Genomic DNA, 19,793 nt, shown 5'->3' with positions numbered 1-19,793 from the left:
AATCCCAGGGACGGGAGAGCCTGGTGGGCTGCATCTATGGGGTCGCACAGAGTCGGACACGACTGAAGTGACTTAGCATAGCATAGCATAGTCAATGAGAGGTGAGTGATTATTCTCCAGGATGGAAAATGTGTTTCTAATGGAATTGCTCTACAGAGTTGAGTCCAATATGTATTTGTAAGCAGCTGTGGATTTGTTGGGAAAAAGAAGCTCAAGAAATTACCAAGAAATAGTATTGTGTAACATTCCTTAAGGAAACTAATTGGATTTGTTTTTCTTTGTAAGACACAGGTGAGTTTGGCTCACTTTGCGTTTTCTCCTGAGTATGTTGTACCTAATGGTCTAATAGCTTGAACATGCACATTCCCTTTTTAATCTCACAGTTTTACACTCACAGTTATTACTTGGCTGAGGCACAATTATTTTTGCTACCTAGTTATGTAAGAAAACAATTTCACATGGAAATGGCACTTAAGTAAAAGTTTCAAAAATGAAATATTGTGCTAGCTAAGGTTAAATATGTAATTAATTTGGGTGTCTTCTGTACAACCATGTTAACTGAAAACCATATTTTAATGTTCCTAGGGTGAATTACTGGAATTTAAACGACAGCAACAGGAGGAAGAAAGAACCAAAAGCCACCAAGCTGAACACAGGAGGTATGAACCACTAAGATAAGCATCCTTGGTTAAAACGATTACCTATAAAGGTTTTGCAATGTTTTAGGAAAACACAGTCATACTGAACAGGATTTTGGAATCTATATTAGTTTTTTAATCATTATATTATTGGGGTGTGGTATATGTGAGAATGCCAGCTGCTACACACACATACACACACACATACATATACAAACAATATCCAATTTTTCTGAACTGGCGGCATAAATTGACCCTAGAAAGTGGACTCAGCTCTCAAGGTCTGTTTGTTTAGGTTATACTTAATCTCCCTCCCATAAGACAAAGCCATAGTAATCCTTTTATATAATCCTTACCATTTGTACACTACTTTATAATAACTGAACTAGTATAGATGGTAAGATACTCATACCTGAATATAAAAGCTGAGACAAGAACTACCATTGGTTATTTTATGTTGACTGATATATGAGGGAAAATTTTTTACAATCAGTAAGTAATTTTTAATAGTGGAAATAGTCTTTATCTTATTTCTAATGTCAGACATTGAGAGTGCCCAGAATATCATGTTGATATTGGGTGAGCGCTAATAATTACCTTATCTATCATTATTCTAGATTTTCCTAGGGAGCAGTTGGGTTATTTGAGTTTATTGCCATGTGATTGAGTGTCTCAGGAGAAGAATTTAATATAAAGGCCTTCATGATTTAAAGGAGCAAATTCTTTCGAAACTGACTGGCTTCATTTATGTGTTTAACCTTCCCACTATTACTAAGAAGTACTTTTAAACTGTGGTGGTTTCATTTTGTAAATGAGACTTTAGAAAGTGTTAATGGAAGTTCCTAATTCTGCTGTACCTGCCAACTGTGGCTGTGTTTTCATATTATTTTGAATGGATTATTCTGCTTCCATGGTCCTGTCAAAATAGTTTTAAAATGTTAAATGTGAATTTATGTGTTTTTCTCTGGTTATAAGTGAAAAAGTGAAAGTGTTAGTCACTCAATTATGTCTGACTCTTTGCAACCCCATAGACTGTAGCCCACCAGGGTCCTCTGTTCATGGGATTCTCTGGGAAAGAATACTGGAGTGGGTTGCCATTTCTTTTTCCAGGGGATCTTCCTGACCCAGGGATCGAACCTGGGTCTGCTACATTACAGGCAGATTCTTCACTGTCTGAGCCACCAGGGAAGCCCCTCTCTGGTTGTAAGGAAACATCAAAATTCTGATACACTGGTTAGACTATTTTGTTGGATAAAGGGGAACCATTACTACTACCTATTTTTTGTTTTGTTTTTATTTTTCATTTTAAAAACTTTTTATTTTGTATTGGAATATAGCCAGTTAACAAACAATGCTGTGATAGTTTCAGTTGAACATCAAAGGGACTCAGCCATATATATACATGTATCCTCTCCCCCACAGGTGGACCTTTGCCAACAAAGGTCCGTCTGTCAAAGCTATGGTTTTTCCTGTGGTCATGTATGGATGTGAGAGTTGGACTGTGAAGAAGGCTGAGCGCCAAAGAATTGATGCTTTTGAACTGTGGTGTTGGAGAAGACTCTTGAGAGTCCCTTGGACTGCAAGGAGATCCAACCAGTCCATCTTGAAGGAAATCAGTCCTGAATATTCATTGGAAGGTCTGATGTTGAAGTTGAAACTTCAATATTTTGGCCTCCTGATGCAAAGAACTGACTCATTGGAAAAGACAGTGATGCTGGGAAAGATTGAAGGCAGGAGGAGGGAACAACAGAGGATGAGATGGTTGGATGGCATCACCGACTCGATGGACATGAGTTTGGGTAAACTCCAGGAGCTGGTGATGGACAGGGAGCCTGGCGTGCTGCAGTCCTTGGGCTCGCAGAGTCAGACATGACTGAACGACTGAACTGAACTGATTCTCCCCCAAACTCCCTTCGCCATTCAGGCTGCCACATAACATTTACTGCTACCTTTTTTTTTTTTTTTAATAAATTAGGTCATAAATTAGTTTAGTCTTTTACTTTTTCTCTTTAAAAGTCTTTCTATTAAAAAACCCGATATTTCTATAACAGTAGTTATTAGTAGCCAGCATTTCTCTGGATTTCTGAGGATTAATTGGATTATAAAGCTTTAGGCATTTTAAAGATAGTGATATGTCACATTAATAGGCCCCTCTACTAAGAAATTAATCTTCAGTGGGCACCCAATAAAAATACATTATTTGATTAGAGGTCAAAAAGATTACTTTTTGTTATAAGAACTTTGACCTTTATTTCCTTATTGCTGAATACCTAAATACTGACGGCACTATTTCTTTCCTTCACCTTCTATTCTTTCTATTGATTCTAGTTAAATATAGATCCCAGTTTAATCCAATAGGAAATCCCTCTGGATAATAAACTCAGTAACCAGTTTTGAAACAATTGGTCAAGTCTTTATACATATTTTATTTATACTATCAGTTTTTGATAAAGGCTCATGTTTGTATTGTCCTTTGGTGTTTACAGTGAGCTCTTCCATCTTTTCATGCTCATTCAGTTGTCACTTAAAGAATAAAATAGCTGTGTCCATTCCTGCTGAGGGCAGCAATACAAGCTATGTGGTTTGGGGAAAGGGGTCGTTAAGTTAGGTTTTCTCCAGGGACATAATTTTATTGGAGACAAGAAGACGATGTGTTTTCTACTGTTTGGAAGTTCACATAGCAGAAAATGCAGCCCTGAGTTTTATAATAGAAATCATGCAGATTCCTAACAAGCTTTACAACCAACCCTGTAACGATTGAATCTGATGGCACCTGAACCTGACCCAGTGTAACTTTCTGAGGAAGAGAAGAAAGTTAAAACTTCAGAGGAAAAAACAGCACTGAGGGTGAAGGACTTGAACTGGGCTGCAAGCTGGAAATTGGAATGAACTGAATTGATTTATTGAAACATGAATCATCTCTGAACAATAGTTTTTATCCAAGTTAAGCCTCTGAAGAAAATCCTGAGCACTAGCTTGACAGCAATGAAATATATGTATTTTCTAAAACTAGTAAACAAAAATATAAACTGGTACTTTTCCCCCCATTTCAATTTGTTACTGAGTCCAAGCTCGCACTTTTTGTCCCATGACAGGCCAATAAACTGAGAGATGAGTTGTTGGGACAAAGAATAGCAACGTTATTGGACAGCTGGCAAAAGATGGTAGACGTGTGTCTCAAAGAACCAGTCTTGCCTGAATTAGAATTCAGGCTTCTTTTCTACTAAAAGGGGAGGGAGTAAAGTCAAACATTTCCTGGCTCCAGTGAGTCACTGGAGTTTATATATTAGTTTCTTCTTCCCCGCAGTCATTAATAGAGGACCTGGTCAGGATGTTTCCTGTGAGCTAAACAAAGGTATTTTAGCTTAATGCTCATTATCTGAGAAGCAGGGTTCTCAGAGATGGCCCATTATGTATAATTTAAGCTTATAGGCAACATCCCTTTCGTGATTAACTTGTAATAGAATACAAAAGGTTCTTCCCTATTACAAATTCTTGATAGAAATTGAAAAAGTAATCTCTTTACCACCTGTGACCTCTAGTTGACCCAGTCTGCTGTCCTCTTAGTAACACGCTCAAAAGTGAATCACATCACCTTGTGAACATGACAAAGTCATCCATCTTCAAAGTGTTTAAGTGCATTGAGAGCAGTGGACAATGAACTACTCTCCCTACCACGGCTAATTTTACAATGCAGCTGCAGTCACAGAAAGAGGCTAATGTGGGGACCATGCACCAGGACAGTTCATTCATTCACCTCTTAAGAATCAGGGCATACCCTGTGCTTTGTTCTAGGCACTAGGAATAGGTGTGAACAAGGCAGAGGTCGTCCCCAACTGCATGGGATTTACAGGCTAGAGGAGATAAATAGAAGTTAACAATTTAGCAGCAAGATTATTTCAGATAGCGATGCACACATGAGGACCACATCCCAAAGTGACACTAAGGGAGAGATTACAGGCAATAGTTCCTCAGTGAAGAGGTGACATCCAGGAACAAGAGTCAGTCACACAGAGATGGGAAGGGGGCAAAACATTACAATGGGATGTCCCCTCTTACCAAGCATAGCAACAAACACAAAGGCCCTGAATCAGGAATAAGCTTGAACTTTCTGAGGCCCAAATGATTTGATTATAGATGGTGAGAAAAAGAAGACTACAAAATGAGGAAAGAAAGATAGGCAGGAAATAGAAGATTTTGTAAGTCAATTATTTTATTCTAAGACTAATAAGTCGTGGGAGGGTTTTTAAAAAAAGGAAGGCCTGATCCCTTTTATAATTTATTCAAGTGGTTGTGTGGACAATGGATTGCAGAGGGCAGGAGTGGAAAGAGAGGCAAATGAGAGAAGATAGGAATTTGGACTAGAATGGTGGCCATGGAAATAAACAGGTAAATTCAGGATGTGTTTAGTGGGTGGAGCCAACAAGGATTCTAGTGGATTGGATGTGAGGTGGGAAAAGGAATATTGAGGGAACGTCTGTCTTTGTTACTGACAGAGAGACTGGATAAAAATAGCCCCAGGTGTATGGACTGTCCAACGAACAGTCCAGGTGTATGGACTATACTGTTGGTTGTAGAGTTTTAGGGGAATCAAAGCCACTTCCTTATTCCTTAATATTCAAGTCTCCAGCTCAGGTATCTTATTTCAATCTGCATGCTGAGAGGTCTAGAAAAGGTGGTGTAAACATTCAGTTCTGCAGTGAACTAGGCTGACCAGTGGAGAAGGAAATGGCAGCCCACTGCAGTATTCTTGCCTGGATAATCCCACGGACAGAGGAGCCTGCTAGGCTACAGTCCACAGGATCACAAGAGTCAGACACGACTTAGCACCAAACCACCACCACCAGGCTGACCAGAATATGACACCTTGGTAGATTTTATAGTGAGGGATTAAAAAAAAAAAAAAAAAAAAAGCTTTCTAATAACTAAGATGTAACCACTGCCAAATGGGGCTTGAAGTTGAAAACAGCAACCAAAAACCAGAGACTAACATGAATCAACATGCAGTTGGCATTTTAGCTAAACGCACTGAGCAAGACCAAGAGGCAAAACCCCCAGCCTCTGACTCTGCCACTCAGCAGTCATTTTCCTCAAAGTTCCCAAATCTTACATAGATGTTGACTTACAGCCACCCACAATGACCACATTCGTTACACTTCATGACTAAAAAGGAGGCTCACCTCACTGGGTCCTGCCTAACCCCTCTTCCACAAGCATGGATTGAATGGTTTCTGGGCTCCAGGCACTGTATTTCTGTTGAGAAGCTTATGGCCTTCATGATGCTATTCCTCCACAATTCATTCACATCATAGGGTACCTGCTGCTGTTAAGTTGCTTCAGTCATGTCTGACTCTGTGCAACCCCATAGACGGCAGCCCATCAGGCTCCGCCGTCCTTGGGATTCTCCAGGCAAGAACACTGGAGTGGGTTGCCATTTCCTTCTCCAATGCATGAAAGTGAAAAGTGAAAGTGAAGTCGCTCAGTCATGTCCAACTCTTAGCAACCCCATGGACTGCAGCCTTCCAGGCTCCTCCGTCCATGGGATTTTCCAGGCAAGAGTCCTGGAGCGGGGTGCCATTGCCTTCTCCGTCATAGGGTACCTATCACCATGCTCTTTCTCCAGCTGCCGTGTCTCTGACTCTGCTCAGCCATACATGGGCAACACAGAGCATGGTGTGGCCTTTTTCCTTTTTAAATTTAAAAACTGTAAGATGTAACACACAAAAGTCCATGAAAAGGATATTTAGGATGGTTAATTATAAAATGGGACACCCAGGTAGCCAGCTCCAGTAACATAATATAACCATCATCCTACAGGTAACCCTGTCTTGACTGTTAGGATGATCACTTCTTGCCTTTCTAATCCGCTCCAGTAATCTTGCCTGAAGAATTCCATGAACAGAGGAGCCTGGCAGGCTACAGTCCATAGGGTTGCAAAGAGTCAGACGTCTTGACTGTTAGGATGATCACTTCTTGCCTTTCTAACCCGCTCCAGTAATCTTGCCTGAAGAATTCCATGAACGGAGGAGCCTGGCAGGCTACAGTCTATAGGGTTGCAAAGAGTCAGACGTGACTGAGCAACTATCACTCATCACTTATATGTTTGACTTTATTTCTGCGATTGGTTGCTGCCAGTATGATCAAACATTAGGGAAAAATGTATCCCTTCTTTTGAAAGCTTGGGCTTCCTTCTTCAGGTGCCTGTCTTTCTTCCCTTTTCTCACACTCTCTTCCTATTTTCCTTCTGCTTTTCACTAGTGGGATTTACCTTAGAAAGACTGGCGATGGGGTACAGAGTGTATGGGAGAGACATTTATTTTGTAATACTATTAACGGCACCACAGAAGTGTGTTTGGTTTCTCTTCATGTTTTAGCTCTTGGTGAAGCTTCCATCTTCCTTCCTCCTCTGGGGTGCACGCCTGGCATGGCCCTGAGGGGTATGGGTGTTTGGGTGACCAAGATGCTTGTAGAACTAGTAGAGGTGGGTGAGCGAATCTCTGGAGTAAAGAATTTATGCCCGTTTTGGACTGAGTCAAGACTACCACCACCTCCACCAGAGGACTGTTCCCAGCATGTCATATGGTTAATATGAAAAGAAGTCTCTGTAGATTTCTTCACAGCACATTAGGTTCTCAGAAATCTCTCAGCCCTGCAGCAAGCTTTCCACTTACCCACATTTTTCATTGTTTTAAAGGGTAAATAATGCTTTTCTGGACCGACTCCAAGGCAAAAGTCAACCAGGTGGCCTCCAGCACTTTGGTGGTTATTGGAATATGAATAGTGGTAACAGCTGGGTGAGTTTTATTATTTTTTTCTCAAAAAATAAATATTTCCAAGTTGAAGAATAAAAACAATGAGAATTTAAAAAATATGTTGTGGCCTTCTCTCTAGATAAATATTTTTTTGGTGTGCCATTCAGCTGTGTGGTGGGCAGGCAGCTGGGGTGATTACTGTAAATTCCACAATAGCTTCTGAGAGATGGAGAAAGTCGTGATTTCAGCTCTAGCCCAATGCCAATCACAATAAAAAATGACACCTGCCCTTTGTTTGCTGTGTGATTGCCTGGACTGCAAGTCTTTAAAAAAAAAAAAAAAATCCCCCTTTGCCCAGGCATACAATAAAAACCAAGGAACATTTTTTTTTTTCCAGGAAGATTTTCAGTGAAATATGGTTCTAAAAATAGTAAGCATTCTCTTGTAACATATTCTTTCAGTGAAACTAGCACATCAAAGAAATCAGTATTTAATTTTTCACTACAAAATGATTTTTAAAAAAACCCTATGGCAAAAGGCACTTTTTGAAAATGAAATGTTCTTATAGATTTTGGGGAAGAAAGCCCTGCGACTGTGTTGTAATATGTGTGTAATGTGTTTTGTGTGCACAGTAGATTATTTAAACAGCACCAAAGCTTTGGAATGTATGGGATTGTGGGGTTTGCAATGTGTACAGAATTAAAACTAAGCACAGTGGGTTTTACAATTTAATTGAAGCCTAAGTATATTTGTACTTATTTAAAAAAAAAGGAACAGACAGAAATCTTTAAACTGGTAAAATATGAGAAAATAATCAAGTACTTGCTGACCTGGTAACTCTAGAGGAGATCACCCCTTAATAAATACTTGGTGGACAAAAAATCATTTTTGAGAAAATAATCTGTTAGAGATTTGATATGCGTGATTCCTTGGAATGCATCTAGTGGTTAAAATTTATGGATAGATCTCACAAACGTATATATATTGAAGATAATTAAATGTAGGCAAATTGTAGAGAATGCATAGTGGGTGTGTCTGTTTATAATGTATGCTCCTGTGTATCACTAAGGCATTCAGAGTAGAGACAATGTACAAAGATAGAAAGGAATCAAAACAGTATCTTTGTATTGTGTGTGAAATTGACAAATTATTGACTTAAAAGAATATGTGAGTAGGAGTCATGTGGAAAATAGGGCATTGTGAATTTAAGACACTATCCAAGTTTATAGAATTTATAAGTAGTGAAATGTGATTGAAACTCAGATTTTGGACAGGACTTGGAACTTGCTGTACATTTTCTCCTGTACTTAATAACCCCAATTTTGAAGGTGCATATACATAGAAAGGGCTTCCCTGGTGGCTCAGATGGTAAAGAATCCGCCTACTGTGCAGGAGACCTGGGTTTAATTCCTGGGTTGGGAAGATCCCCTGGAGGAGGGCATGGCAACCCACTCCAGAATTCTGGAGGCGAATCCCGTGGAGAATCCCGTGGACAGGGGAGCCTGGCGGGCTACAGTCCATGGGGTAGCAAAGAGCTGGACACGACTGAGAGACTAAGCACACATACACAGAAAAACACCTGGGGCTGAAGAGTAGATGACAGGAGAGAGTAAATGAATACTCCATGGGCTGCCATGAGGGGAATAGGGATGTGGGAGTCTGGCTTCCCCTGACTGTTGATAGGTCTTAGGTAAGTGAGCTGTGAATCTCCACTTGGGTTCCTCACAGATAGAAAGAGAGAAACATCACTTTCTCAGGATATGATTTGAGTGAGGATGACTGAAGATTCCTTACTAAGACGGGCATACCCAAGTCCAGCGTGGTCACTGGCTTTTCACTTGTGTGAAAGAAGCAGTGACACGGAGGCGAAAACTTGCCCAGGTTCTCATCTCCACCTCACTTCACTGCAGACATCCCTTCCTCTGTGTCTGCTTTTCGTTATGGCACAGATTCTGTCTTCTCCATCCACTGGGGGGCTTTATTCTAACAATGCTCCTCCCTCTCTCCCGAATGGTCACATGAAAATTCTCATCAGCAGAAAATGTAAATATTAAATTATATTGATGCCCATTTTCCTCTTGCTACTGTCTTATTTCTTTGTTCCCCTTTAGAGAAAAACTTTGAGGGATTTGTCCTGTTTCCAATTTCTTTATTCCCTTTTCTCTTAAACCCCCTCTAATCAGAATTTAGACCATCTCTGTCTAACCACAAAGTTCTTCTTGTGGTCACTAACATTATCTACATTGCAAAATCGAGTGGTTATTTCTCAGTCTTCATCTTTTGACTGATTAGCCTCATTTGTCATGGTAAATCACTGCCTCCTCTTTGAAACTCTTTGTTTACTTGGCTTCTGTACTCTCCTGGGTTTTATTTCAGTGACCACTGCTTTCCAATCTCCTTTGCTGAATCCTCTCTTTCTGTCCTCTCCACATTAGAGTGCCTCAGGGATACATCTTGGACTACCTTCTTTACGTTCACTTAAGACCTTCATGGCCTCATTCATTCTCATGAAATTAAATACCAATATGCTTTTTACTCCCAAATTTCAACTTCCAGCCTCCATCTCTTCCTCTAGACTTGCAGATCCATTTTTCTACCCAACATCACTACTTGTGTATCTGATAGACATTTCAACCTTAACATGTCTAAAACTTCACCTCTGATGCCCTTGACCCCACTTCTCTGTCTGTACTTTTTCATGTTTGCATGACTGACTCCTATACCTCTACAGCTGATGCATCAGCAAGTCTCCTTGACTCTTCCTTCAAAATGTATCCAGTCTTGCAGCTTCATCCACCTTCACCACTATTATCATGATCCCAACCACCATCATTGCTCATCTCAATTCTTGAAACCATCTCGTAGATGGTGTCCTTGCTTTCACGCTTCCACCTAGAGTCTGTTCTCAACATGAGACTGAAAAATAAGTCATCTGCTGTCACTCCTTGGCTCAAAGCCCTCCAGTGGCTCTGATGACTCCAGAGTAAAAGCCACAGGATGTCTATTACTCATCCTTACAGATGCTTCAAGACCTAGAGCCCACACTACTCCTCGGGCACTCTCCTCCGACTGCCATTCTTCCTCATTCCTCCCAGCCACGCCAACTTTCTTTGGCTGTTCTCTGAATACTTAAGAACTGGCTGCTCCTTTTATACTCTTCTCCAAAACATCCAAATGATTTGTTCTCTTTCAGGTATGTTCTTAAGTTCCAAGGATTCCTTGGCCATCCATTTGATGCTGCCACCAGACTCCTGCAATTCTCTTTCCAGGCTCCATTTCTTTTTTCTATAGCACTCTGCAACTTCTGGCCTAATTTTCTAACATCATTTTCTTAGATGTTTTGTTGATCAATTACTATTATTCTATCCTTGTGATAATTTATGTTCCATATTCCATCAGAGCAGGGCTCTTTGACTGTTTTGTTCAGTGGTATATCCTAAGTATAACACAGTGACTGGAACTTACCACAAGGATAGGAAACAGATAGCTGTGGCTGAGGGCAACAAAACGAAATTTAGAACCAAATGATTTGAGACACTTAAATGATTAGATATTGAATTTAAGATATCTATGTATAAAACATTTGGAATAAATATTGACTTTGAAATGATACACAAAAACAAGAGACAAAGACAACAAGGAAGATTCAAAGAGAGCAAAGTAGAACTTCTAGGAAGAAAAAATTATAATCTTTGAAATTAAAGTATCCAATGAATTTATAACAAAAGGAATACAAATTAAGAACTAAACCAAAATACCACTTCTTATCTATTATTTGGCAAAATACAAGAGATTGACAACATGCTCTATTTGCAAGACAGGGGAGACAGTTTCACACTTTGTAGGTAGGATTCAAAATGATTTAAATTGTATCTAGGTACTGTTTTCCCATAAAATAAAAAACAGGCCTACACATATTACAGAAAAGTTTTACTAAATGTTCAAGAAACAGATTATTCCAAGTGTCCAGAATGTTTTCCTGATAAATGAAAAGAAGGGAGTATTCTTCCAAAGGATTAAGCAGGTGAATGTAACTTAGAATCAAAACAAAGACTATATAGAAAAAAAAATCATAGGCCAGTCTCACTCATAAACATAGATTAAAAAAGTCACAACAAAATTTTCACAGATTTAACAATGAATTTTTTTAAAAAAGCATAGTATGTACTTATCTCAGAAATTTAAGTTTGGCTCATCACAAATAAATAGAACCAAAAAATTGCCAAGATAATATACCACATAAATTATAGGAGAAACACCTATAGATTATAGGAGAAACATCTCAACAGATACAGAGAAAGCATTTGATAAATTTCAGTATTCATTTGTGGTAAAAAATCTTTAGCAAACTAGGTATAGAAAATAAATTTATCTAATACAAGGGATCAAAAATCTGTAATGAAAACACATCCAAAGCTTTTCTTTGAATCACACATAAGATGTATCTAAGGTAGGATATTTAAAGAATCAGTTCAGATGATCATTTCTCTGATACCAGTAGGTGAGACCCTTTGAGATGCTGTGGAAACTCTGAATCCTGTGTCTTCAAGGGCAGTTAAGCATTTGCCATGACCCATGAGGCAACCTGAGATTTTAGTTTCCCAGAATGTTCGAGCAGCAGTAGTCTGAAACCTCGGTGGACCTTGGGCTGGTAGTCTGGGAGGCTTGATCGAGATGACATGACTGTTTGCACATGGCGGGAGGAGGGAACTCATTTAAGTCTGTCTCCTTTCCTCCAGGTCCCCTTAGACGTCACCTTCCTGCTGTATAATAGAGTGCTCTTCCACTCCACACATTTCCGTTGAAGTAGCTCTGCTCCGTACTGTATTTGCCCTGTCCTTGCTCTAACTGTGGAGGTGGGGTGACAATATTTGTGAACACTGTTAGTTGTCACCCATGTTAGCCTGTCTCTCAGAACACAGCTGATGAGCTGTCACTCAATAAGCCAACGCACTGTTGACAGAGACCATCTTGTGAGTCAAAATGGAACTTGAAAATTAAATCATTTCACTGGGACTTGAAATCATTAAAAAAATAGTCATGTAGTCAGAGTGTTTTTTGGAGGAACTTCATTTTGGATTTACAAAGGCTTTGAATTCTGTTTTGTTGCTGGTGCTAATTTTCGTTTTCTTTTTCTTCCAGGATACATGAGAAATATTTGCTTATGCCTGGCCTTTGTCAACTGACCTTGAAAAACCACACGAGATGTTTTTCTTTCTTGCAGCTTTGTTCAGCCTCACTGTTTTTTACCTTGACTCCAACTACCCACCCACTCAGCTGAGCGGCTGAGGATAACTGGTTTCTTCTCCCTGTCATTATTTATGCATATTTGTAGGCGCAGATTACTGAACTCATATTTAATCTCTACTGCTAGTGAAATGCTGCATTATTTTTCTAATTGGTTTTGCCTCTTATTGGAAGGATAATTACAGCCATGTTAGTAAGCTAGAATAGCAGGGAGTCACTTGATGCTTTCAGGTTAGTGAGAGCTGTGGCTGCTGCCTGCCTGTCTGTCTCTATAAACAGCTAATTTTTTTCTGCTTCTCAGATCAGGTTTGGGAAAGCTCTGGCACCTTTAGATTTGTATCCCTATTTTCTTAATTCAGGCTACAAATGTGACCAAAATAAAAATCCTTTATATGCTTTTAAACAAATTTATAAATAAAATTTGAACTGCTTTTGTATAAATGGTTTGTGTTTGTTTTTAATGAAAAGCTCTTGAGTTTTTCTCTCTTGTTTTTATATCTTCTTTACAGTCCATAGAGATCAAATGTAGTACTACAATCACTACTGGGTTTGGCTTTGGTTTTGACTTATTAATACTGTTCCTCTAGTTTTTGAGAGTGGGACAGTTCATTTCCTGAAAGGTCATAAAAATCAGCTGGACACACATGTCGATACCACATGTGGTTTGTGGGTGTTTTAGAAACTTGTCTTTGCTCATGCAACCTAGTTCCTGTTACTAGTTCAGTAGGTTTTCCTGTTCTTTTATGACCTTGAACCAGTTTGTAGACCTTGGTGTGGGAATTACTGGTTTTCCACACTGTATGGTCTGGCCACCCCCTCTCCTCCCACGTTACATAAGAGAAGCATTGCAGCATTGCATTAGTCTTAGAATGAAGGTTGGAAGAGTAGATAATTTTTGGAACTGGACAAGAGCAGACAATACTGTGCGACATTAAGAGCTCTCCTGTGTTACCATCTGCTGCATTGCAAGTGACTTTCCAAACGTGTATTTGGAGAAACACTGGGATTTCAGGTTCTTGGACCAAGACTGGTGGGGGAGGGCTCACAGAAGTGGGGTGAGGGTGTGGTCCAGAAAGCGCTGCACTGGGTGCTGTGACGGTGGTTGAGAGCAGACGGTACTCAGTGTTTCTCTGGAGTGAGTAATGCAGACACTCCTGGTTTCCCTCTCCTCTGCCAGCCAAATCTACGTTAGTGCTGTTGACAGTAATATAAAATGTTCAGTCCATTTGAAATTTTTGTCATTGCCTAATATGGGGACAATGAAATCCCTCAACCTGGCCTGGAAACACCGCCAAACTGATTGTAAATGTGTGAATGTTGGAGGCATTTTACTGCAGCCGTTTCAGGCCTACACCTGCCAGCCTGGCTACCTCACAGTCCACGGTCATGCTCTGGTTTTTCTGTCTAAGCTTGGCATTCTCATTTGCTTCTGTTTCCCCATGTGTAACCAGGACTCAATATAGGGGAAAGAGAGGCTTTCACACTTTGGGGACTCTCGGGAAAATTGGTGTCAATTTCTCTTCTATTGCCTGCCATATCCTGCATTCCCAAAGATTTTGTTCAGGTATCTGGTCTTGTTAAAAAGTTGTTGGGCAAGTATGGAAGATTGTGACTTTATGGCCAAAATTCTCTAGACTACATATGGGATGATACACATCTTCCTGAAACAATTCTCTATGCAGGCAGAAGTAACCAGAAAAGAAGCACGAGTTGCTGTGTAAGGGAGCCTACTATTTTGTTTTTCACATTTAATCTGCTCTTGATTGGAATACAATTTGACTTATGAGTAACCCTGGATAGGAATTCCAAAGTTCCAATTACCCTTTCTATGCTTTTAAAGTACATTTTCTATAAAAGAGAATAAAAATGAGACAAACTGTTACAAAAGTAATAGGTATTTGTTACAGAAACATTAGACATACAGATGAGTAAATTATAAAAAGAAAAAAAAAAAACTAGTGACTTTTTCAAGTTTAATTTGCTGATCTTCACAGCTTAATATTTTAGTATGCATCCATCAAGATATTATCAACATGTATATCAAACTCCCTGCAACAAAAATCCTTACAGATACTTGTCTAATGACTGGATGAGGACAAACACTTTTAATTAGAACTGGTGATTTAAGGGAATCCACATTTACTGGTATTTTAATATATGTAGTTTAATTACTTTCCCAAAGGTTGACTTCAATATTTATTGGCACCAAAAGTATGCTCTATACTCTCCTTAATCCTATTACTAGTTTTAAAAAATCTTTGCTTACAAGCTGAGTAAAAATTTCATTTGGAGAGCTTAATCCCTCTTTTCTTTCCTTAGGCCTACTGGTCATTTTTTTATCTTCTTTTGTGTGTGTGTGTGTGTAGTTGATTTATAAAAGATCTCTCTGTGCTGAGATATTATGTTGGAAATACTTAAATTTTTATAAATCTTTTAGTATTATTTAGTATTGGAATTTAAACATTTGTGTATGGGAACCTATTAATCTTTTTCCTTTGTGGTTTTTCTTGGTGTTATGTTGATAGATTTTAAAGGCAGAAACCCACTCAAAGACCCATCATAAGAAAATGCAGGACTTCTCGTGGGTATGGTTATGAGTGATATGGGGCAGAAGGTCAAACTCCATTCATAGCACAGACGTGAGCTCACAGATTTGTTTTATGTATTTTTAACACTAAAGATATATTTCTTGTGGTCCCTAAACACTTTGTTAGCTTGAAAAAAATTAGATTCCTTCCACAGATTGATTTTGTTAAACATGATAAAATTCTCTAAGCTGCTTTTTAAACCTGAATATTTGTCTTTCAGAAAGTATCTATAGGAAATTACATTATATTAATAGTTTTAGTAAACATAGAAATACTTCTCTCTAAAATAAAGCACTTGGCATTTGTAAAAATGAAAACTTCAAGTTAAAATTCAAAGTTTTGATAACTCTGGCTGAAAGTTTGTAATTGACTTTAGGAAACATAAGTCATAGAGACAGTGCCTACAGGCTTAATTTTAACTTCCAGAATATTCAACAGATGGGCTGTGATGAGCTAGACCTTTTCCTATGAAAGGGCATTTTGGAGCTTTGGATGCTGGAGGAGGTAATAGATACTGTGTTAGAACTGTTAATAGATAGAAGAAAATAGTAAGAAGGCTGTGGGCCTTTTGCTTTTAACCCTATGAACTAATGCATATAGTAGGCAGCTCCATAGATGTCCAGGAAATGACTGGAGTGATGTATAATACACTTACATGAGCAAGAAAAAATATGCCTTTTAAGTTACTATAAGGATTACAGAGAGAATAAGTAAACGTTCGGCATTTCTTTCAGGTAGAGACTGTGTCGGAACTCTTTTCTTTTTGGAGAGTCCATTGTTTAACGGTGGCATTTAAAAAGGATCATAGAAAGAGGATTTTTTTTTCTCACAGAAGCATATACTCAAAGCTGAGGGTTTTTAAAGGCATATAAAGGCAAATGGAGGAAAACTTTTATTACATGTATTACCATGTCATTGTGCCATCTGCTTGGGCAGAGGATACAGGGCGACCTATGCTGTAACACTCACATCCCCTTGTAAGCTGATTACTATAATCCCTCAGAGCTGCATGCCTGTGCTCCAGCCTCCTTTACTTCCCTGAAGAGCACTGCTACAGCTGAGCTGGAGAAACTGTTCAGTCAGTCATCAGAGGGCAGCCATCTTATTCTCTACAAAATGTTACATGATGATCAACACTGAATTATGAACTGATTAGAATTTTTAATTTTTGCATTTTAGAAGCCAGAATGGTGCTAAAATGGAGCAGAAAGTGTGCTTTAGTCATGAGACAGTAGAAACAGATGAGAGAGGAATCTTTGAAATGGGACACTGTGAATTAGGAAAAAATCAGAAATCAGAGTTTAAATACAATATTTATATTCTAGTCTGATTTGAATATAGCACCATGAAGACCCAAAGATAAATGGTACTGTTCCTGTCCTGAGAGAATGAAGTGGTGAGGATAGACAAGGTTATGTGACCATAGTAAAACCCCACATCTTAGTGGACTGGTAATATCTGTTTCTTGACTACGTTATATTTCAGGCATAGGTCAGCAGGAGGTTCTGCTCACCTTTGTCCCTCAGGGAACCAAGCTGATGAAGCTTCCATTTCCTCATGTAAGGGGAAGAGACAGTAGCAGTGTCTTGCATGGGTAATTAAAGGCTTTCTCAGAAAATGGTGCATGCTATTATTGCTCATATGTTATTGATGAGAACAAATCACATGACTATGCCCAACTTTTAAGGGAGCGGGAAATATAATTTTGCAATATTCCAGAAGGAGGAAAAGAACAGGAACGTTGTAAATAATTCTAATGACTACCCCTCAAAATGCACTGTAAGGTTGAAGAAGCAAGACCCATAAAAACTTAAGACATACATATAAATGCAAAATGATAGCAGAAGCTCTGTCCAATTCAAAATTGAGTAAGGGACTACTATATGCCAAGCACTGTGCTGGGTATGGAAACTATAAAATGTACAAAGATAAACACACACACATACACACACACACAGAACTTAGAAAAAACGAGTTAGCAACTATGTAAAGCAATGAGGCAAGAAGCGTAAGACGTGATGGATATCAGAGGGCTTTGTGTACCATATCAAGTAGTTTGGGCTTTTGAAGGGTTATGAGCAGGGAATGGACCTGATTCGACTTTGTTTTAAATAAATCATGAGAGATCTCATGGAAGATAGATTTGAGGGAGGCAAGACCAGAGGCAGAGCAATCAGTTACAGTCCAAATGATCCATAATTAAAATCCTAAGCCAGAGCACTGACTAGAGATGGGGAGAACAGGACAGGCATCTGTATTTTTTAAAAAACCAGCACTTTGTGAGTGACTCAAATGTAGAAGGAGAATGACAAGTGAGAGATGAGTTTTCTATTTGTAGCCTGGGTCTCTAGTTAAGGAGAGAGAGATGAAGATGGCAGAGTAAGAGGACATGGAGCTCACCTCCCACCAAGAACATATTTCTAGCCTGGGTGAATGTGTTGATAGTGATGTAACCACAGAGACAAAATGTGTGGTATTTCAGAAGATGGGGAGCCCTGATGTAGTCAATAAAGAGTTTTAAAGACTGTAGATTTAAACTTGGTGAGCTCAGGGACTTTGTCTTGTTTAGTGCTATATTCCCAGTGCCTTGAAAGGTGCCTAGCACATAACACGGAGAATATTTGGTAAATGAATGGATTTGATGGAGGAGTAGGATTTTCAGAGATTAAGAGAAATAAGTATCATGGTGGTTGGTGGAGGATTGGGTACAGAGAGAGAGAGAGTAGGGGAGCTACCTTGGGGGTTCATACAATTGTTGCTCAGTGTGAAAGGAAGTGGGAAGATCAGAATGAAGAGAGAAGAAAACTTCTTTTTTTTTTTTAGAAGAAAACTTCTCAAAGAGTTTCTTTTGATGTTTTGGGATGTCTCAGAGCTAACTGGAGAAGGCAATGGCACCGCACTCCAGTACTCTTGCCTGGAAAATCCCATGGACAGAGGAGCCTGGTGGGCTGCAGTCCATGGGGTCGCTAAGAGTCGGACACGACTGAGTGACTTCACTTTCACTTTTCACTTTCATGCACTGGAGAAGGAAATGGCAGCCCACTCCACTGTTCTTGCCTGGAGAATCCCAGGGACGGGGGAGCCTGGTGGGCTGCCATCTATGGGGTCACACAGAGTCGGACACGACTGAAGTGACTTAGCAGCAGCAGCATAGCTAAGTGACCAACCCCAGGTGTGGCAGTCAAGGTTTGGAAAGATTCTTGGGACCAGGCTATCAGACTAAGCTAGTCAGTTCAGCCCCTGCCACTGGCAGCTGCTGGCACAAACCAGTGCTGGCTTTGTCTATTTGTAATTCAGGAAGGTTGCTGGTGCTGCCAGTCTTTTAATGCCTACATACAGATCATTAGCCATGAGCTGAAGCATTTGGAAAAAGAAAGGAGGACTTCTGGGCTGCCAGGAGACTGGACAGTCTAGCTGCTGCTGCTGCTGCTAAGTCGCTTCCGTCGTGTCTGACTCTGTGCGACCCCATAGATGGCAGCCCACCAGGCTCCCCCGTCCCTGGGATTTGCCAGGCAAGAATGCTGGAGTGGGGTGCCATCGCCTTCTCTGAGTCAGCTGCTAATGTTGGACAACTCTCTTAGCTCCATATCTACCTCACATTCTGTACAACCTCGGTGGGCTAAATGCTCTTCAAAGGTAAACAAGGGGATAAGGTGAGGGAATGGCAAATGCTAAATTCGAATTAACTAGAAAAAGGCTTTAAGGTTCAGTCTTTCAGTCTTCTTCCTCCCTTACTTAATCACCATTCTACAGACTTACAGACACCATGGACTCTTAAAGGACTCACCGGTCTTCCCGCCCCACCCCATCCAGGCATATCTCATTGCCAAAACAACCAATTCGACTTCCACCATGTCTGGAGCAATCGCCCACTTTCAAGTTATTGCCATCCACTTGACCTGGGTTCTCGGTGTGTTTTAAAGCGACCACTGTCACAGAGAACTGCCTGGTCCTCCTGTCTCCTGCATCTCACTTCCACGGTAGCATGGGAGGGGTGGGGATCTTGGGGGGAAGCGACTGCGTCTTTCTAGGATTTCTGGAGCCCGGCAGCGGCTTGCAAGTGCGCGGAAGTCGTTGGTTCTGAAGGATGACAGTGCCGGGGTCTGGAGAAAATGTGCACGTGAGTTTCCTCAGCTACCTCACCTAGGCAGGTGGAGCTCTGTTACTTAGGCTGCCCTCCCTCTGTAGCGTCAGTGAGGACCACCGCGGAGAGGCGGTTCCCCGCCCCACGGTGGCCGGGGGTGGGCAGGGCGCAGGATGACAGCCGCACCTCCCTTACCGTCTCAACCCCTCGGAAAGCTTGCTCACCGAAAGCACCATGGCCACGGGGGCCTGAGGAGCTCCTTGCTGGGAACCGGAGCCGACGCCCCTACTCGGCCTTACGCCCCTCAGGACCGATACAGAGTGCTCCCAGTCACCGCCCAGGGCCAGGCGGGACATGCTCACGCACCAAGGCGACCTCCTGGCCCCAAAGCCCACTTGGCAGAGGACTTCTCGCGAGACGCAAGCCGAGTAGGCCTCGCGAAGCTGTCCGCTGTATCCGAGGAACCCGGGGGAGGATCGGGGTC

The 19,793-nt window shown here is 40.5% G+C and overlaps 1 protein-coding gene across 1 annotated transcript in view; it reads left to right on the top strand.

Annotated features, from left to right (window-relative positions):
• The window catches only part of EPSTI1 (epithelial stromal interaction 1), a 100,246-nt gene extending 87,168 nt beyond the window's left edge, over window positions 1–13,078 (top strand). The window contains exons 9-11 of the mRNA XM_027557158.1: window positions 586–659; window positions 7,333–7,432; window positions 12,533–13,078. Of these exons, the coding sequence (XP_027412959.1) occupies window positions 586–659; window positions 7,333–7,432; window positions 12,533–12,541 (183 nt within the window). The 3' untranslated portion in view covers window positions 12,542–13,078. The remainder of the gene's footprint in view (window positions 1–585; window positions 660–7,332; window positions 7,433–12,532) is intronic.
• The last annotated feature ends 6,715 nt before the right edge of the window (window positions 13,079–19,793 follow it).

Source organism: Bos indicus x Bos taurus, chromosome 12, assembly GCF_003369695.1.
Source record: "Bos indicus x Bos taurus breed Angus x Brahman F1 hybrid chromosome 12, Bos_hybrid_MaternalHap_v2.0, whole genome shotgun sequence".
Taxonomy (NCBI): Eukaryota; Metazoa; Chordata; class Mammalia; order Artiodactyla; family Bovidae; genus Bos; species Bos indicus x Bos taurus.
Note: the sequence above shows the minus strand (reverse complement) of the source record. Positions and strands in the feature narration are given on the sequence as shown.